This window comes from Cucumis sativus, chromosome 6 (assembly GCF_000004075.3).
Source record: "Cucumis sativus cultivar 9930 chromosome 6, Cucumber_9930_V3, whole genome shotgun sequence".
Taxonomy (NCBI): domain Eukaryota; kingdom Viridiplantae; phylum Streptophyta; class Magnoliopsida; order Cucurbitales; family Cucurbitaceae; genus Cucumis; species Cucumis sativus.
This window is the reverse complement of record NC_026660.2, coordinates 15474179-15496362: the sequence shown is the minus strand read 5'-3', so window position 1 is coordinate 15496362 and position 22184 is coordinate 15474179. Positions and strand designations below refer to the sequence as shown.

At 29.2% G+C, this 22184-nt stretch overlaps 2 protein-coding genes across 4 annotated transcripts; one reads left to right on the top strand and one right to left on the bottom strand.

Annotated features, from left to right (window-relative positions):
* Positions 1-3072: 3072 nt before the first annotated feature.
* Positions 3073-8252, top strand: LOC101212589. Of its 3 annotated transcripts, XM_031886860.1 has the most exons (7): positions 3073-3324; positions 4295-4525; positions 4642-4700; positions 4779-6593; positions 6789-6939; positions 7013-7703; positions 8028-8252. In XM_031886860.1, the coding sequence occupies exons 2-6, from the start codon at positions 4405-4407 to the stop codon at positions 7675-7677; spliced, it is 2811 nt and encodes a 936-aa protein (XP_031742720.1). In that variant the 5' UTR covers positions 3073-3324; positions 4295-4404; the 3' UTR covers positions 7678-7703; positions 8028-8252. The 3 variants fall into 3 exon arrangements, with proteins under 3 accessions (XP_031742720.1, XP_011657274.1, XP_031742719.1); XM_011658972.2 differs by lacking the exon at positions 8028-8252 and having other exon boundaries at positions 7013-8014; XM_031886859.1 differs by lacking the exon at positions 8028-8252 and having other exon boundaries at positions 3073-3329; positions 7013-8014.
* Positions 8253-8777: 525 nt separating this feature from the next.
* On the bottom strand, positions 8778-16222 carry LOC101209402 (transcription factor MYB111). Its single transcript, XM_004150032.3, has 3 exons — positions 15849-16222; positions 15374-15503; positions 8778-9548 (listed from the first exon to the last, which is right to left on the bottom strand). Exons 1-3 carry the CDS (start codon positions 15979-15981, stop codon positions 8936-8938), a joined length of 876 nt encoding a protein of 291 aa, XP_004150080.1. The 5' UTR covers positions 15982-16222; the 3' UTR covers positions 8778-8935.
* Positions 16223-22184: the final 5962 nt, after the last annotated feature.

Genomic DNA, 22184 nt, shown 5'->3' with positions numbered 1-22184 from the left:
AAAATCATTTAAATATTAACAAGTTAAAATTCAAAAAGAAATTAATTATGTAAATACCAAAAACAACAACAGGAAAAAATGTAGCTAAATAAAAAAAATAACAAATTAAATATAATGTAAATATTAAAAATTTAAAATCCAAAATTATATTGAACATATAGGTATGAAAAATAATAAATAAAGGGAAAAATATTAAACATATACTAAGAAGTACAAAACATATAATTGTGTAAATTTCTAAATAAAAGAAGGAAAAAAAATACAAAATAATGTTAACTCTTGAAGGACAAAAATATGTCTCCCAACTAAAAACCGAACTAACTTTTATAAAATTATAGAAAATAGAATCAAATAAAATAAAAATATAGTTGGAAAGAAACTATTTTCTATAGTTTTTCAAATTTCGTTTACTTTTTAAAACAAAAAACGATAATAGTTATCCAGCACATTTGTTTTTTATAAATGAAAAGAATCAAAATAAATAGAGAATAAAAGTGTGATGAAATGTGCCCATATTTTCTTTTAAATTGATGTACATAATTGGTTAAATATTAAAAAAAAGATACATAGTTGTGTAAATAAGTGCATGAAATGAATAAAGTGGAAGGTCCCGTGACCCACTGGAGGGGAAGATCGTGTATAGAAGTCCTAAAGCCAATTAAATGCAAAAATCTGATCCTAAAATGGTGGATCCAAAACACATCCTAATTAAGCAACAAATTGAACTTTGGCTTCAATTATTATCTTCAAAATTAAGTCCCAAAATGCCAACTATGCTTTGTCAATTTAATTACATGATTAATCATACAATCATATCTCTTATTTTGAAATCAACAATTTATATAATTTAGTATACAATATTTTCACGTTTCTAAAATATATAACTTTTTTAAGTCGTAGATTTAAATCTCACTTTAGGCACTCTAGAAAAAAATATTATACGCAGCGATCAATTGAACGTGAAGTAGAGAAATAAAAGTGTTTACCAAAATATTTTTCTAAATTTTTTTAATTTAACGTTTATATATATAAAAAAGTTACAAATAGGTACCACTTGACTTTTTTTTTTTTTCCAAAAATCGTAGAAAGTAAATTTGTCGACAATCAATTTTGTGTTTTAGTAAATTTTTTTACGTGCGGTTAATTTTTATAATTAAAAAAAAACTATTTCGACAAAAATATATATAAAAATACATGTACATTATGTAATTGATTTAAAACATTGACAGGAAAACACAGAATTATTGTTGTTCTAAACAAAGTAAACCATAAATTTTAACATAATTATTTTCTACATCGGAATTGAAGGGTAATTATAATAAATGACCATTTCAGAAATAATAATTAAGGATATAGTAACATTTCAAAAAAAAAAATTGCAAATAGACTCGTATGATTTATCGGTGATAGACCAATTTTCATAACATGATCTATAAGTGATAGACTCTATCATTGATAGAATTTGACAAATTTTGCTATATTTACAATTTTTTAATTATTTTGAATTTAATTGCTAAATTTGTCATTAACCCTAAATTTAATTTATACAAACTTCATTTTATTTATTGAGACGAATTTGTTTATGAACATCAAACATTGTTTTTTTTTTTTTTCAAAAGTTGTGGCGAATTTAGGAAAAATAAGTTTATAGTTAATTCATTTTTTAAAAAAGGTAGAGTCTAATTAATGCTATTACAAATTTAGTATTAAAATTATTAAGTTTAGAGTTAATATTATTTTTACTTACCCAAAATGGGTAAATTTGCATTACAATATGCTCCTTTAAATATAAATTATTATGCTTCTAAAATAAAAACAAAAACAATTGACTTATATATTCTTACTACTTGTTTGGCCTTATCGAAACTGCTTGCTCATTAATTTATACAATCAATAGTTGCATTAGAAAAAACTGCTGATTAGTCTTTTGAAAAAGAAATTAATAATTAACTTTTTTTAATGTAATAATTTTGAATTTTAAACTATTTATTAAAAAACTAAATTGTTGAAGCATCGCCATCATATAATTTCATAGATGAAATTGTGGGGTCATGAACCTATATTTATTTTATTTTATTTTCCAAAATAATCACTTTAAAATGTATCAATTTACTTTAGTTTATTTAATTAATTTACTAAATATAACACAATGGAATTTTCTAATGAATTTTTCTTTTTGTAAAATAGGATTTTGATTTTGCTTTCGCATTTCGCGATGCCATTAGCAAAGCAAAAGCATTGGATGGTTAAAGAAGAAGAAAATATAAAATTTCACCCTGGGGTATGAAAACTTGCGTGCTTTCATATCCTTCTTACGACACGTAGCATTTTGGAGGATTTAGCTTAGCCACTTAAACGCTCATGAACTGCCACATCAGCAATCATAAAGACCGTTATCCGGTTGAGTCAGGTGAGTTTATCACCGCCTCTCTCCACCAATCTCTTGATTCCAGCGAGTTTTGAATTTGAAATCTCTCTCTCTCTCTCTACAAATCTAAAAGAGACGTTACAAAATAAATAAAAATATATAGCTTTTTTGAATTTATATTTTATTTAATAAAAAAACTAATTATTGAAATTTGTAAAATAAAGTTAATTATATTTTTATGCCTTTACTTTTGAGTTTGTCTAATATTAGTCTTTATATTATTAGCAAATCATATTTCTAATTTAGAGTTGATATATTTTTTTAAAATAATTATTTTTTTTCTTTTGTCTAACTTCTAAAAATAAAATTTGTTTTTCTTAAAATCATAAAAACTATAATGTGTTATTTATTAAGAAAATTGTTTTAGATGAAAAAACTACCTAGAATATCAAAATTTTTCCTATGTATTATAGTTTTTATCATATTACATTTCATAAAATTATTAAGTTATTTAATAAATAGTAATTTATAATCAATTTCTACATTGGTTTGATTTTTTTTCTAACATCTTTGCAAAAATAAATAAAAAAATAAAAGTTAAATTTGTTTAAATTTATTTAAAGTATGAAGATGGAAATTTGAATATTTTAAAAAAATGGAAGTATAGAAACGAAAGACAAAAGAACAAAAACAACAATAACGTTCTCATTCTATCCGATTCATTACTTTGGAGACCCACTTCCTCTGTGCGTCTGTAGTAGCAATTAAGAGACCTTTCGCCAGTTCTCTCTCTCTCTCTCTCTCTCTCTCTCGACAGTAGCCGATCATTCTCCATTATTTCCGACTTGCAAATCTCTGAGAATCGTAATCGATTGAAGTGCATTTTGAGGTGAAAGAAAGAGATAATAACTTGAAGAAGAGCGCGAAGCTTTTTTGATTTGGCTTCTTATTTCTATGTAAGGTTTGCTTTAAAATCTTCTTGTTTAATTTTTGGATTGTTGATTCTCATTGTTCGATTCCTGTGATTCTACTCTAGTTTAGAGTAATTCTGTGAACAAAAACAAGAAACTAGATGGCTTAGTTGATCGATTCGCTCGTTTTGCTGTTTACCTTCAGTTTGTTGATAATTTTCTATTTGTTTTCTGCGTTCCTTGTTTTGTCTTCGAATTTTTCGGACTGTTTAGTTTTCTTGCTAGTTTTGGAAACAGGAAGTTTGAAATGATTAATCGGATGTTAAGAATCTGTGAGTTTGTAGTTTGAATGAATGTAATCGTTGTGTAAATCGATGAATGTATTAGGCAACAAGCATTTCTAAGGAGAAAGAAAGAGATAGTGACCAGAAAAAGAACGCAATGCTTTACTGATCTTTCTATCTTTAGGTTTTATTTCGAAATCTTCTTGGTTAATTTTCGGATTCTAGAATCTCATTCTTTGGTTCTTCCTATTCAGCTGTATTTTAGGTCAACTCTGTAAACTGTAACAAGAAATAGAAGACTTATACGATTGAATCGCTTTGTAGTTTGCCTTGAGTTACGTCGGTGGCTTTCTATTTGTTTACTGCGTGCTTTCATTTTCTTATTGATTTTACGGACGCATATCCTTTGAAAAATGTGGTTAGAAGAATTTGAAAATGATGGAGTCGATGCCAGTTCCCGTCAATTTCGGATTTAGAATATCGTGGTTTAGTTGAGATGTTAATATTATGTCTTAATCGATCGATGCCATAGATAACATCTTAATAACCATATATCAAGAAAAACGGGGCACGTTATGCTCCCGATTTATCTCATCTTTGACTTCATTGTAGTCATGTGTTTGTGGATTATTTGAAAGGCTTAAGCCTAGTGAAATTTTGGAATGGTTTAATTCTGACAGTTGATGCACTGAATCACAATTTTGTATGCTAATTCATTAAGAAATAAACAGCTTGCAGATGCAGATGCAGATGGATAGGTGGATAGAACCGTCGAATACTTTTTCCTATCTTGTTTCTTTTCCCCATATCTGTTGAATGACCTCTGTTTTCATATAAGAAAATGGGAGTCGAGAAAGAAGGTTTGAAAAGTGGAGGAAGTTATGTTGGGGGATTTTTTCAGTTGTTTGATTGGACTGCTAAATCTCGAAAGAAATTGTTTTCTAGCAAATCGGACGTACAAGGTACAATCTCAATTTATCAGGTGTAGAGTATGCAGAAATTTTTTTCTCGCGATTGAGTTCTCTCACTTGTATGTATGTTATATCATCTTTAAACTCGTTTTTGCTTCTCTCCACAGAGCGTTCCAGACAAGGGAATAGAAGTGCTGGTAACTCGCCACTGACACAGGTTCATCTGGTGAGTGGAACAACATTTGTATTTCGATTTCTTTTCCATTTGTCTAGATTTTTGGTTGATTCCTTCTAATATTTCCAGATAGATTTGGATGAATGTGGAGGAAGACAAAGTATTAAAGGAAGCAGTGATTATAGTTGTTCTTCATCTGTGACGGAAGATGAAGGATGCGGAGTTAAAGTCCCCGGGGTAGTTGCTAGGCTTATGGGATTAGATTCGTTACCGTCATCCCATTTTTCAGACTCCTACTTTACCCCAGCATTTGACACTCAATCTCTTCAAGAACCTCACAGTCATGGGGGAAGTTTCAATTACCGCCACGACTGCCAAATCATGTTCTCTGGTAATTTGCATGATCAAGTTGATGATCGACCACCTGCCCCTGCCAAGAAACCTTCCGAACCAAAACCTCAGAAGATAATGAGCAGGCCAATAGAGAAGTTCCAAACAGAAATCCTCCCTCCTAAATCAGCAAAATCAATTCCAATTACTCATCATAAGCTTTTGTCCCCTATTAAGAGTCCTGCTTTCATACCGAGTAAAAATGCTGCTCACATAATGGAAGCTGCTGCGAAAATAATAGATCCTGGACCTTCTGCAACTACCAAGAGTAGGATCTCACTGATTGGATCTTCTTCAGCACCCTTGAAATTTCAAGCTCCAAAAGAAAAGATAGATATACCACAAAAACTGCCTCCAGTTAGGTCCTCTTCAGTTAGCTTAAAGGTCAAAGAGTTAAAAGAGAAAGCAGAAGTCTCTCATACATCAACCAGGTTTCTTGAAACTTCTAGAAAGCCTATTGAATCAAATGCTTCCAGGCTTTTGAAGGGACAGTCTATGAACAAAAGCTGGGATGGCTCTCAAGATTCATCATCATTCAAGGTTTTACCTGATGTGGAATATGGTTCTAAGAACAAAGGAAAATCCATATCACTTGCAATACAAGCAAAAGTTAATGTACAAAAGAGAGAGAATGTGAATACCGATAGTCATAGAAATTTTACTGGCCAGAAACAACACACTGAGACCAAGTCAAGCCAGCCCTTTAAGACGCCGGCAAGCACTAGGAAAAATTTGCATGTGCAATCCTCTGTTAGCAATAGTTCTTATAACCAGCCACTCAAGCAGAACAACCAGAAACAAAACAGCAACATTGACAGGGCAAAATTAGCATCAAAGAACTCAATTTCCAGCTCTGAGGGCAAGAAACCACTAACTGGAGATTCGTCTTTTGGACATCGAAGAAATACAGGAAGAGTCGTTGTTGGCTCAAAAGCTGGTGCTAGGAAATCAAGTTTAGAAATATCTGACAGGGAAAAGGAAGTCTTGCATTCTAATACCAAGAATCTTCGTAGGAAGAAACGGTCAATAGATAGGGAACAACGGTTTGACAAGAAACAGGCGACGGATAATATGTTAACTGACAAAATCCAGATGTCGGTTCATTCGAACAATATCGCTGACAGATCTTCTAGTACTTTGGCTCAAGAATGCAGAAAAAAGGGCACAGATGTTGTTTCTTTTACATTTACTACACCACTGACAAGGAAGGTGCCTGGATCCGACTCCTCTGGATTAGATAGTTTGAGGTCATCCTCAATAGAATGCAATGCTATTGGAGAAAATGCCTTGAGTGCACTTTTAGAGCAGAAGCTAAGAGAATTAATCGATAAGGTTGAGTCCCCTAGCCTCGGATCTATCGTTGGAGAATCCGAGAGTTCTTGTTTATCAACTTATGATCATCTTTCACCCTCGCTTGATACATTCGATACAATGTCATCAGAACCGAATGAGAATAACCAACACAGTTCCGTTTGCAGCAAGCTGGTTGGCCAAGACAGTTTTGATTTCTCTTCAACTGATTCTTCATCACAAGGATTAAAGCACGAATCCCCGGTATGTGTACTCTACTTTTTAAGATACATTTATTAATTTTCATTCAATGCCATTTATTTTTTCTTTTTTTTTTTGCCATCAGAGATCATTTTTAATTAGCTGGAGTTTCCATTTGAGTACTTAACTAGGTATTACTTAAAATGACCTTAATATGTTAAAGCTCATCTATGTTTTCTGAAACGTCGGTTTTTTCAGTTAGTACGTGGGATTGAAGAGTGTAGTAGTAACAGTCATGATCCTGATGCTGGGCAGTCTCTTAAAGTTCGACACCCCAGTCCCGTCTCCATTCTTGAACATTCCTTTTCTTCAGAAAGCTGTGACTCATCAGATAGTAACAGCAGAGAAGGTATAATTTTTTACTCTTATTTGCATTACTCATAATTCTTAAGTTACGGAGTCTTAAGTATTCCAATTTATAGGTAACGGGCTTTGCTCTTCAGTCCAAGGCCAGGACGTTATAGACATAGGTTTCTCCAAGTTCAATCGGGTGGAAGTTGATACAGAGTTGCTAGATTCTGCAACCTCCATAACCGATGAAACTCCAACAAGTAAGATCACTTGTTCATCTATCTCGAGAGGTACAAAAGTACGCATCGAATGGGAATTGGAATACATAAAGGATATACTCTGTGATGTGGAGTTGATGTTTAAGGACTACATATTGGGGCGTTCTCATGAAGTTATAAACCCTTATCTATTCAATATATTAGAGAATCAAAACAAAGGATCAGATCGAAGCCCTGGTGAGTCCCGGCTGAGACGGAAGGCATTATTCGATTGCGTTTGTGAATGTTTGGACTTAAGATGTAGACAATATGTGGGTGGAGGGTATAAAATGTGGGAGAAAGGAGTGGGAGTTTTGAGAAGAAAAGAACTGCTAGCCAAAGAGATTTGGAAGGAGGTTTCAGATTGGAGAGGAATGGGGGATTGTATGGTCGACGAACTGGTCGATAAGGACATGAGTTGCTGGTACGGAAGATGGATGTACTTTGAAGTCGATGCTTTTACAATCGGAATCGAAATCGAGACTCAAATTCTGGATTCTTTAGTTGAAGAAGTGCTTGCTGATATTGTGACTCCTTAAAAGAGCCAACCAACCATATTTTCCAGGTATTCACTTTCCTCATCTAAATTAAAATATTGTATCTTGTGAAGTATATTTCAGTTTGGAATTCAAATTATTATATCATTATTCAAGGTTGTGCTCGAATGCGATTTTCGCTAAGTTAAACTCTTTAACACAAGCACAAATAGGGATGTAGAATGAACCGTCCTTTGTATACTTAATCCAGCCATCATTATTGGTAGTTTTTCGAGACCCACAGGGTACTCCAATTTCACATGTTATTTTAGTTTCTTTGTAGTTGGGAAACATCATAGGCTTTAAAATTTATTGAGAATGCATATGCTCTTTCCCCTGTCCTCATTTTGCAGATGATATCTTTTAATTTACGACCAAACCGAAGAGCTTAAAGCCATTTGGTATAAGAGCGTAAGCTCCTCTCCTATGTTCATATACTTTTATTAATGTTCATTCCTTGCCAATTATTGTTGATATTCACTGTTGGACCTTGTAAAATTCTGCAAGTGAGGGGACGGTGCAACTTATCTGTCTAAGATTTTTTGGTTGATTCATAGGACCAAACATCATTTGGAGGTGGTGAACTTCTTAATAAGCCATCAAATTTAGTTCTTTTTAGCAACTAGACCAGATTCTCGTTTTCATTCAAAATGTAGCGAGTAGGTTATTAACTCCAAGAAGCTCTGAAACCCAAGAGAAACTTATCAATTGTCATCAACAATCCTTTGACTTTCTAATCATTTTTCATTATGAAAAACGATTTCTAGCTTCATAGAGTCTATAGAGGGAGTCTTTGGCCCAAAGACGTGAGATAAGTGGAGTTCGTTTTGCCTTCAAAAGAGTTTGTAAATCTCATTATTAAAAAAAAATATATTAATGCTAACTTCTCATCAGGAGTTCAACTTTTCAGATTTTATAATCTTATACAGTTCACAACTTCCCACTCCTTACCTCAAAAGATAGAGAAATCCACTAGATATTCGAACTATGTTGGGTCATAAAAGTTAGCTAAGGTTCTCTCAAGTAGCACCTAGTGTATTGTGTTTCAGTGCGGGTTGTAAATGGAGAATCTTTGGCTCTATTAAATACAAGGACAATAGTCATTTTCAAGTAGAAAAAATAAACTTCCATTCATTTCTCAGTACAGTATATATAATATAGATCTTATTACATCAAATTTGGTAAATCACCAAATTTCTATAGGCTGTAAACGGCCGATAGAAATTTCCTCCCTAAGAAGGAAAAAAAAAGCCAACTTTTTTCAACGACATTCTTCTCCTCCATTAGTATTATTATCATTACTATTATTAGCCCAAAACCAAGACGATGGCTGCTCTTGTACATTCTGACCTAAAACCCCATCACTTTCCCAGTCCCAATTCATCCATTCATTATTAAAGTTTGAAGAAGGCCATGCAGAATAAAACCATTCCCCACTCTCTATAATTGTACTTATCACCTCCTTTTCTAGTTTCTCGCCATCATCAGTCGTAAAATCCCAATGTTCTTCCTCTATTTTTGGATCCTTTGTTGTTGAATTCTTATTATTATGGTCATTTTTACTTGGTTCCTTTTCTGAACTGCTGCTGGTGGTAGCATGTTCTTCCTCTTCTTCTTTAGGCTTGTTGGTGGTGGTGGTTTCAGGTATAGAATTAGATTGGCAACTTTCTTCGCTTGGTATCGTCTTCTTCTTCTTCTTCTTTGCTATAACAGTTTGTTGTTTGTTGTTTGGTCGACCTCGCTTTGAAGTTGTTGGTTTTTGGGGAGAATCCTTTTTGGTGTCACTGTAGATTTTCTTACTCAAATGTGAATTCCAGTAGTTTTTTATTTCGTTATCTGTTCGTCCGGGTAAATGTCCTGCAATTAATGACCACCTACAGCCCAAACACACAAATTAAGGCAAAAATAATTGTTTTAAAAAGATGATAAATAATAGTAAGATATGTTTTTAAACAAAATGGACTAAATTATTCACAAATAGCATTTGAATAATAGATCCAAATAATAGCTTGTCGTAATCTAGTAAATATTTTCCATAGTTTCATGATTTAAAACAATATTTCTAAAAATAATGAATAATAAATAATAAATAATAATAACCTACACCAAAATGCACACAATTTACTAAGGGCAAAAGGATCCTTAAAGAGGATAATAATCATTAAAATAGAAAAACAGAGATTTTGAAAACGATTGAGGTACACCCAAAACGTTCTAAGTTCCCCAGATGCATTCACCTTTGATAATTCTAATAAAATGATTCATTTGTCTGATTTTGAATTTAGGGTAAATATTTCATTGGAAGGAAAAACGATATAATATAGAAAGTTCATTTCATTTTAAAGAGGCAATTATAGAAAACTACAAAAATATCATTTTCAATATCTATCCATTTAAGTTTCATCCCCATCAGTTAATAGGAAATATAAATTTATTTTAGATTGAGTAAATAAAAGACAATTATAATTATTATAATGTTAGATAGATTTTGTTTGTTTATGGTTACTACTACCAATAAAAAGTTTGTCTATTAATTATTATAATCATAAATTCTAAAAATGAAGGTTTAAAAATACAAGGGACCAAAATAGGGGAGAAAAGAAACAAAATGAGCATCTTAAATAAAAGCAAACATTTTGAAAGATTTTTCTTTTCAAATGAGATCATTGCATTAAATCATAGGTGTTATCCATACACACTACTTTTCTCGAGAGTTGAAACTCTTCTCACAATATTTTTCTACACTACTATATTATTTTTCAAACGAATTGAAGAAAAAAATTCTTTCATTAATGGACGGATTTGTCTATATTTGCAAGTTTTTAAAATATTGTTATAATAATGTTTTGATTCTAATAGTCATATTTTAGTGTAACTTTTGAGGAGTGTGATTATCTAATTTTTGGGTGTTCTAATTACTTAACGGTAATTTATACTTTCAAGGTAAATTTATAGCAGTGGTAGAAGAAGTTACCAATTACCACTAATAATACCTATGTTGAAATAAAAATTTTAAGTTACTGGGTTCAAATTGTAGAACTTTAAAAAGAAAGCAGCACAAAATAGTAGTGGTATTATGACATTTTTCACACCCCACTTCAGCTAAAATTTTTAGTCAAAGTTGAACCCAAAATAGGGTGCGAGAGAAGGGTTAACACACTACCACTGTTCCAACCTCACATTTGTTACAGTGTAATATACTATAGGTAAAATAAATACAATAAACAATCATTCACCTAAAAAAGCTCTACTTTTAGAAATAGCTTTTCAAAAAATTATGCTAAACGACAAAGTTGTTGAAAATAAAAATAGAGCAAGATTTTAGATTATATATATATATATATGATAAACTTAGATGTCTATCAACATCATTAATATTTTAATTTATTTTACTATATTTGTAATTATATTATTTTTTAAATCTAAAAATAAATATAATAGTTACATTGCAAGTATTGACATATATAATAATATTGCGAATATAGCAAAATTTGTAGTGATAAAATGTTGATCAATCACTAATAAACCATACAGATTTATCAGCAATTGAATTATATTTGATACGTTTTGCTATATTTGCAATTAAAAAAAAATTAGTATACTCTTTAGAATTGTTATACGTTATAATTACTCTTAAATCTATCTGATAAATTAACCGGGTCTTTCAATGTAAAAAGTCTAAGAACAAACAAAATATGAAAAATAAAATTATAAACATCCTCAAAAAACATTTTCTAACTAACACAGAGCTAGTTGGTTATATCTAGTTAAACTTATCATAACATCAACCAAAAAATCACTTCAACGTTAAAATCAATATAAAATATGTTTTTAATCCTTCATATTCAAATTCGATAATATAAATACTATATTTAAAGGTATAAAATTAAAACATTAATTCTGTATGATTTAAAATAGGTACAAAATGAATTTATACGAAATGAAAGCGATTTTAACAATTTTGAAGTGATTCTTAAATATGCATTTAATCATGATGTCTATAGTCAAACAAGAAAATTAAACATTAAACATTAATTTTGTGTGGTTAAAAGATATGTCAGAGTGGAACTTGAACATGAGTTCAAAGGGAATTAGAACAGTGGTTTACCACTAAATCAAGCACTGAAATTGATTTAATGTGAGTGTGTGTCTACATAAGGTGGGCACAATACTAACTAATTTTAACCATCTTAAAATAAATTATTTTCAAACATGTACTTTGTGAATTGTGAATGATGTTCATAATAAAAAAAGAAAGGACAAATTATATAAATGTTAAAGTTGGACTTTTAAATTATAAATACAAAAATAATTATTTTAAAAAAATGGATTACAGAACTCAAAAGTTATAAAGAAAATAAAACAGAGAAGGGTTTCAGAGAAGGAATTTGGAGAAGGGAAAGAGGGAAAAGGAGATGGGAATGGCAGAGTGGGAAATTGGGAGTGAGGAACAATCATGAAAAGGAGTAGAGAAGGGTTCTGGAAGGAGTGAGAAATAATGACGAAAAGGAATGGAGAAAGATATGGAAGGAGTGAGTAACAATGATAAGTTAAAGGAAAATGATTGTTGGTCGACTGAGAGAGAGAAAGATTAGGAAAACTTAATTTTAGAATTATCCAAGTTTGGACTCCAACGTGAAGTGAGCTATCTCCTCGACAAACAACCTCCAAGTTTGGAATGGTAGATCATTCACTAAGCTAACAAAACTAATTAATTCAAATATCCCAATACTCTTTAACTAGCTGGCATCCATGAATGAGCTAGCAACTAAATGGCCACACGTGTGGACAATTGAAAACAATACCAAAAATACCAATAGGAATCAATAAGAGGGAAAGTGAGAAACTCATGGCTCTCTCCCATAAATATTAAAAATTGAGATGTGTTCTGTAACTATTTTGTTTTTATTATATATAAAAAATTAAGTTTGTTGATACTACTTTTATTTGTCACTTTATATTGATACTTTAAGAAGTTAAACCAAATTTGAAAACTAAACAACAACAAAAAATAAAAAAGTTGTTTTTATTTTTAAAATTTGGCTAACAATCCAATTATTGTATTGTACATAAGAAAGATAAAAATTAGGGATTTTTGCTATTTGCAAAAAAAAAAAATTATGATAATAGAGCTTTATCTCATAACATTTTCTAAATTTGTAAAAATAACAAATTTAAGAGTGATAACCCTTTTGATAACTGTGTGATTATCGTTTGATAGTTCTATGATAATTTATGATTACCGTCTGATATCACTAATTTTATTATATTTGTAATATGTAAAAAATTGGTGTTATTAATTGTTTTTTATTCTTCTAAATGTTTTGGTCATCTCATGCAATTTTCTAAAAAAGGACTGAAATGTAGAGGAAAAACATATTTAGTATTGAAAAATTAAAAAAAGAACATAATGCTTACAAATAAATCTAATTTTTTTAATAGAAAAAATTATCTTTCTAATCTAAAAGACTATCTCGTTATTAAGTTTTCAAAATAGATTCATACTTTTATTTAGATAATTTTATTATAATTTAAATTAGAGAAATAATTTCTAAAATTCTTAACATTTCTAAAACTATTTTTTTCAAAATTTAAAATTAATATAATTGTTTTTAAAACATTAAAAAAAGAAAGAAAAAAAAAACTTCTTCCAAACCTATTTTTAAAATTTGAAAAACTAAATACATACAAGGGACTAAATTTATCTATTTTATAAACCGAAGGACTAAAAATGTTTATTTGGCATTCATTAAAACTTAGAACTAAAAAATAATTTCTTGGAAGTGTTATTTAATGAGATGTTTGTTAAAGGAGTATGGTGGGACACGGAAGTGGAAAGAACATGAAAGTGATGTCTTCTTTCAAGCTTTAAGGCCCGTGAGCCCAAAATCAATGGCATTACATGCAAAATGTGTTACACGTGTTTCTGTCCTTTTTAATAAAGTAATTTCTATTATCATTATCAATAATGTCAGACTTTTATTACGAAAGTCTGAAAAGATGACACTAATTAATTCACAAAAAAAAACTGAAGCAAAAAGCTTTTGAAAAAGAAAAATATATTAAATTACAAATTTCAACCCTTAAAGTTAGGTTGATTTTTATTTTTATTTTTTTTTGTAATTTAACTTAGATATTAAGTTACAAATTCTACCCCTAAACTTATAAATTTTCAAATTTATTCATTCAATTTTGATTTCTTAAAAAATAAAATTACAAATCTATTAAAACACAAAGTCGAAAATTAAAAGTTAAACGAAAAAAAAGACAGTTAGATCAACTATTTTCTAGAAATCTATTGCACAACAATTGGAAGTTTTTGCAGAAGTAAAAATTAAATTCTATTGAAAATTTTGAAATTTTAGAAAAAAAAAAAAAAAAAACGAAACTTAAGAAAATCTACAAACTAATTACGCTATTATTTAAACATAAATAAAATACCATTTTATTTCCAACTTTAACATCAAATTTAATTTGTACTAATAAATCTTAAGATAAGCCAATTAGTATAGTGTTGAAGAAAAGTTGTGAACTCTGTAAACTAATAACAATACTGTTTTTCATTGAAGAAAAACTAGAAATATATATTTTTAAATTTATATAAGGAATGTTAATAGAACAAAGTTAAAAATAAGACTCGTTTTAAGACTTACGGAAGAATTTGAAAACAAAGAAAAAAAATAGAATCAACAAACTATAGCACAGTAGGCAATTTGTAAAGTTAAAAGTTTTTTAATTATCAATTTCGGTTTTTTTTTAAAAGAAAAAAGAATTAAGAGAACTCAATTGTTAAGTAGAGATACTAATCTATAAAAATTAATGTATAATTTTATTACACACTTTCAATTTAATCTACCTATACATTTTTATAGTAGCATTTCTTTTTGGTATTTTTTTATTACCTTTTTCGTTTTTTAGTTTGGAATCTCCATCAAATTTTCTTTGATTTTCTTTCTTTTAGAGGAAATTCATTCATATGAATTCCATCTTATTATTCTCAGATGAAATTCGTCAAACTTCATACGGAGACTATGAGAAATTACGAATGAATACATTGATCTATAAATCGAATGCATGATAATGTTTTAGAATTTTTTGTAATCATATCATAAAATCTCAAATGGAAAGAAAATTACAAAAATAAATAAATAAATCGAATGTGCCAAAAAAAAAAACTGATGATAATGATAAAAAAAAGGACGAGAACGATGTTGACAAGAACAACAAAGCAGAGGTCAGTGAATTAGCTTCAAATGAAGATCTCAAAAAGAAGGAAAGGTATCAAATAAATTTATAAAAAAAGTCCGAATATTCCAAAAGAATGAATATAATGATCGTCGGGCAAATAACGACGTAAACAAGAACAGGGAAGTAGAAATCAGTCGTAAAGGTTGAAATGAAAATCAGAAGTGGAAAAAATGTAGCACAAGAGAAAATAGAAAATGAAATTAAAAGTTCTAGAAATATGAATGATCAAGAAGAGATAACGATGCAGACTCAACAAAGCAAAATGTCTGTTGTGAAGAATCAAACGGCGATTCACGAATAAAAATATCGTCTACTCGAAATTATATACTACAATTAAACCTTAACGATCTATTCGCCGATATTTAAAATCGAGTATAATAATTTTGAAAAGAATCACGAAGAGAACTGCACGAATATTTCTACGCTATGAGAGAGAGAGAGAGAGACTGACCGATTTCCAAGAGTCGTATGCAATTTGAGAATAGTTTCGTCTTCTTGAGGACTGATATTTCCTCTCTTCAAATCTGTTCTCAAGTAATTAATCCATCTCAACCTGCAACTTTTTCCGCACCTCAACAGCCCTAGATTTTCACATACACAACTTCACATCAGTTCATAATCTCAGATACATAGAACTAGAAGAAACAATTTCAGATCAATTCATAATCTAAGTTAGAACTAGAAGAAGCACAAATTCAGAAAAATTCATAACCTCAACAGCCTTAGATTTTCACACACACAACTTCACATCAATTCATAAACTCAGATACATAAACTAGAAGAAGTAATTTCAAATCAATTCATAATCTAAGTTAGAAATAGAAGAAGCACCAATTCAGAAAAAAGATCATAATCTCCGGTAGAACAACCAGAAAAAATCGCAGCACTTAATCGCACAAAAAACTCAAAATCAAAATCAATCTCACCAGCATTCTTTGGCAACGATCTCCACGAACCTTCGCCGTTCGCTTCGATATACTTTTTGAGTTTATCGTCTTCCTCCGCCGTCCAACGACCTCTTCTAAGTCCTTCCTTCTCACAACACGGCGTTCTCCCCATTCTCTTAAACAAAAACACACTGACTCAATGGAGAACGACAAAACTTTCTCTCAACACCTTACATAGACTCCGCCTTCACCTTCCTTCACAAGCCACATTAATGGAAGAACTCTCTCTCTCTAAATTCTCTCTGTAGAATAGTGGAAATACTCGTGAATGGCAGAGACGGGATGGGAGTACCGCTGTACGAATAAGCTTGAGCAATGAAAATGGCTACGCTATGAGTCTATGATCCTATAAGCCTACCCTTTTTATATGTATAAATAAGTTTTTCTTTATTTGGACCGTGCGCCACTCAAGCTGTGGGAGCGAACCTATAAATTCCTTATGTCAAATTTGCCCTTTTATTTTAATTTGATTTCAATTCGACTTTCATATTGGTCGGTTGGTATCGGTTTTTCGCACAAACTTGATACGAAAAATCCGACCCGTCAGTTTGAGACATTTTAAAACCGATTTTAAAATTTTGTTAAACAAGACCGAGTTTTCAAAATTATTTTTAAAATTTTTCAAAAAAAGCATGTTTTTAACACTTTTTTTATGGATTAAAACTAATGCATCGTCATTTTGCATTAAAATGCTTCCATTTCATTCAAAATTGTTTGGATAGTATATGAATTGGTTTTGAAAAATGGCGGATTACATGAATCATGAAAATCGTACCGTCAATCAGGTTATTAGCTTTTATTGGAGAATTGACTTACTGGTAGACAAAACTAATTTAACAGAAAACAAACTCCAATCTATCGGGAGACAAAACTGACTACTCGATCTTAAATCGATTAAATCGATTTTTGATTTTCAGTTGAATTGTATACCATCTAACCTCAGTTTATTATTTCTTTTAAAAAAAATTATTATCGAAAAGTTTTACCTTTTTGGTGTTCAGGATTGGTCGAGAGTGTTTTTTATCTCCAAAATTTTAAAGTCTAATATGTTGAGTGAGAAATCTTGCAATCGCATGTTGTAACGTGATTTCTTTAATTAATGACAAAATTATAAATCTTAAGAGCTAACTAAATATTGAAGTATGTCTCAAATTGAAATTGAAAGCAAAATTAGATTATTTGAATGATGTGGTAGGTTTTCATATTGATGTTTTGATCAAATTAATTGATGTGGTTTAGTTAAATAATTATATTTTCACTTTCAGTTGTGCCTAAATGTAGGTTTAATTTCGTCATCAACCAATTCCAAAATCCAATTTATAAAGTCACGTTCATGACTAATCAAACTCAAGATCACTAAGCCCATGGAAACTCTATAAACATGTCCGTCTTACCATTCATTTTGGAAAGGAATGGAGTAACTGAAAACGGTAACTTTCAATTTTTAAAGACTGAACCTCCCAAGCTTAAAGGACTTCCACAAAATCATAAGACCCTATAAATCTTTGGAAGTCAAACTCAAAAAGTCGATACAAGTTGATGAACAAGAGCCAGATACTATTCTAAGCTAACCAATAAGTCAAAGGTCACCAACCTGGTCAGCTAGTCTGATTATTAAAACTCGTATGCATTCACTGGAAAAGGATCGGGGATAAAATTTAGAGACTATAAGGCTTATACTACAAATCAATGTTCATTAGTTGGTAGTTACTATACAGTAAAATAATTAAGGGAGTTGACACAAATATCAAAGTGAGAAATGTCAGTTAATGTGAATAACAAAATAATAAATCTCTTTAATTATTGATGAACCAATCAGTATAAGTGAATACTTTTTACCCACCAAACTTCGATATGAGATTCATCGATTGACATTATTAAAGTTTTATTGATATTAACTTGCAAAGTTTCATGATATAAACTAATTTTTCCCAAACGAAGAAGGATGATTATATTTTTTGTTTTTACCAACATAAGCTCAACTGACACTATATGTTTGCGAGAACAAAAGGTCTTAGGTTTAAATCATCAATCCTTCTAATTAATAGTGTGTTTTGATTACATTTTCAAGTATTAAATTTAAAAAATAAGTTACTTTGAAAAAAAATTAAATTGTTTAGAAGCCACTCAACATTTATAATTATACTTTAAATCATTTTTTTTTAAAAAAAAAGAAGAGTTTAAACAAAAATAATTTTTTTTTAAAAGCATTTTTTTCTCGATTCAATCCAAACAAATGTGAACAAAAATTTGTTATATTTTTGCAATTTTTTACAAAGGAAAACAAGTGAGATAAGCATCATTGAAAACGGACCATTTTTAAATTTCTTAAGAAGTCATTGATATAATTTGTGTAGCTTTTTCTTTTTAAGTTCTAAGTTTTGACCTCTTACCTTCTTACTTGTTATATAAAATAATAATAATAATAATAATGGGTGTGTTTGTGTTTGTGATAATGCCATGTTTAATACCTATATCAATTTTATTTCATTTTTTTCTAAAGCCCCTATATAAAAATAACAAAACTAGAAAACCACCTCAAATGCAAAAGTATAGCATTAAAGATATTTTCATTTCTTCTTTTGGAATTGTAGCATTAAAATTCTTTAATATTAAAACAGTACATAAATTTATAATTCTAGAGTCAAAAAAAATTTAATTGATATTAAATTAAGCTATTAACATATCTAACCTACAATAGAAAATTTTATAGACTTCAAATATGTAACACACATTCTACAGTTAAAAGAGCTAAAGTTATTTGGGATCCACAAACTTTATAATAAAATTGAAAATCATTCATTCTTAAAATTTGTTCACTTAAACATCTTTCTTTCTCTTGTTCTTTTTATTCTTTTTCCCTCTTTTTATTTTTGGAAAAAGAGCAAAAGAGACAAAATAAAACTCCCTTGACCAAATGAGAATGAGTGATATGATTTGAGTTCTAATACAACCACACAATTTCAAAATATTAACTCTTGGTTGTATGTCAAGTATGGTATCCTTTAGACTAGTAGTTAATTCATTTCTTGTTAAGGCAATACATTTTAATGCAAAACCAAGGGTGTCAAGTGAAAATAAGTAAGTTTGTGTGAATGTTTAGTGAATATTAAACTAACTAATAGATGACAATGAGGATTAAATTTAAAGTCAACTATGAACAGAGAATGGTTCATATCCCATCTTGTTTTACAAGTTCTATTAAGAGCTAACCAAATGAACTTGTGTCTCTCTAGTCAATTGAGACTTGGGTTTAATCCAAGAATTCTTTAAGTTCTCCGGTGTATCTATGACGTCTAGGTTATTAGTCCATGTTTTCTTTTGTTAATCCATTGATATTAAGACTTTACTACTATTTTTACTTTGGTTCGTTTCGATTAAATTAAGAGAAAAATGTTTTTCAAAAACTTCATTTTTGTTTAAACTCATTTTCCTAAAAATTGTTTAAATTACACTTGAAAAATTACTTTAAGTGACTTCCAAACACTTCAGTTTTTTTCAATATCATTAGATGACGATTAGTTTTAATTGATAAGGTATCAATCAATAAAAAAGAGAGAGAAGAATCTGATGTGATGTCATTGGATTGGCATCAACCATATCAACCTAATGTATCCGCGTGACCAAACCCCTCGAAAAATTAGTCCATGAGTTTACAAAAACCCTTATATTTCTTTAGTTTTTTTAATCTTTATATAGGCTAAGAAAATGGGAAGGATAGTTGAAATTAATACCTTAAATTTCTCCAAATGAAAACACACACTTCTTTTTTATATTTGTCACACCAAACGACACTAGCAACGAAGCCATTCAAGAAAAGAAACTTTTTGCTTCTCAAGTCTTAGTTGTCAAAAGAGTGCGCCTAAACGTTGTTGAAATACCAAATAATGGTAGATGGAATCAACCATACATCTTGTTTCCAGAGCTTAGCCCTTATCAGTGGATGATGATTAATACTTGGGCCTTTAACTCATAGAGCCTAAATTGCTATATGATATTACATGAATGATCCAAATTACTAATAAATTTCATAAAAGTCCTAAATGGACTATACATAAATATCTAAATGGAAAAAATAACGAGATACGGTTTTGGAAAGAAGTGGAAAACTTTTCATGCTTTCCTTTCACGAAAACGGTTGTCTACTCCTTCCAACGTGGATTACGATTTTTACATCAAAATTTTAGAGAGTTCAGAGGTGAAGAAGAAAACAGTTGACGACCGATAAATATAAAACTTCTCGAACATAATCTAGTTAAAAACTTCGAGGTTACTATTGTATATATTTAACACATATGAAACATTAGGTATATTAGGTATATTTTAGATATTCAATTAAATAGTCAATCAAATGAAAATGTAGTTTTGAATGTGATACAATTTAGGGTTTATTGAAATTTCGACAGTGAAGAAGAAAACTTTCGATGGCCGAAAAATACAAAACTTATCCGATAGAATCTAGCTAGAAATTTTGTGCTTAATAATATATATATTCAAAACAAATGAAACATTCAGTATATTAGGTATATTTTAGATTATATTCAAAAGATATGAAACATTTGGTATATTAGGTATATTTTAAATATTCGATTAAATAGGCAAACAAACGAAAATTTAGTTTTAAATGTGATACATTCTAGAGTTTATTAAGAATTCAACGTTGAAAAAGAACGGTCATCCTATCAAAAAAATAATATGAGGTATATATGTTAGTATATAGTATTATTGTATATAATATGAGGTATATATACTAAAACATAGAACATAACTATTATAGATTGCAGATATATTAAAGTATAATGTAATCAAATACATTTATAAAGGAATGTATGTATGATCATGTCGTTTACTACTGTTTTAATAATATTTATTCTACAAACAAAAAATTTAAACACAAATTCTGTAGGAATTATGTATAAGGTATTATTGTATATAATATGAGGTATATATACTAAATAACATATATAAATTAAGTGTATATTTTATTAGTGAAAGGTTCTTATATCAAATTGTTTATGTTTTTTATTTAAATATTCATATGTTATGTGGTAAATAATACGTTATGTTTGAAATAATATTGATTATGTATTAAAGTTGTTTATGGCTACATGAACATGGATGAGAAATAATTATGATGAGTATATGTAATATATGTCATTAAAACATTAATTGTTTTATAGTATATGTAATGTTGAGAAAAACATTAGTTGATGTTTTATATGGTATATATCATATAAAACATCAACTTAAAGTATTATATCTTACGGGTAATATATAAAACTAATATAAATGTAAATAAGATGTGGTTTTTATATAATAAATCACATATACAAACTATTATATAATGCGACAATATTATAAAACTAGTATAATCATAAATAATATGTGGTATACATTTATAAAATCATATCAGAATAACATTAAAATGAGGGGTATATTGTTAATATATACGATATATACGCAGATGATATACTCAAAATGAACTAATCATGTAGTTTTGTTGTTTAACTATTTAATTTTAAATGAGTAAAAGAACAAATGACTTACTGTGGACTTTATCGTAGCTTCAGGTGATGGAGAATTGTATATGCCGGCAACTTGTTAAGATTCTGCAGCTTACGGTTATGAGAAATTTGAATACAAATTGAGAAAACAATGTAGTAAGAAGTTTGAATTTTATTATTGAATATCTAAAAGCTTCAAACAATGGAGAATAATAGATAAAAATAGTTGTTAGTGATGAAGAAGAATAAATATATTGTGACTGTCAGATAGAAAAAGGAAGTAGATAAATATATAATTTTGGAAAGAATATATAAATAATTTACTACAAATTATAAAAAAAATTAGAAAAATTATAATATATTTTAATTTATAATTAATTTAAAATATACTTAAGATATGAAATTCATGTTAAATTCAAATGTATTTTTTCAAATAATCGTATGAATATAATATTTCATTGATTTTTGTATTATATAATTAATAATTAATGAAATGTTATAATTGTCCATAAAATATTATATTTTTTATTTAAAAAATAATTTTTAAATTAGGACATTTGTAAAATTTCATATTAAATTAATATTTTTTGTCTAAATCTTTCTTAATACGTTAACATTAAGTAGACTAACAACCTTTAATTACTTGATCGTAGGCTAATCAACTCTAAACATATGGTTATGGTTTCTTATCACTATATCTCTGAATAGATTCCAAATTAGAAAAACGCACTTCGAAATTGCTAATAAAATACCAAATACAACCTATTTGACGATGCATACTCCAACCCTCGCATCATCATGATTATCAATT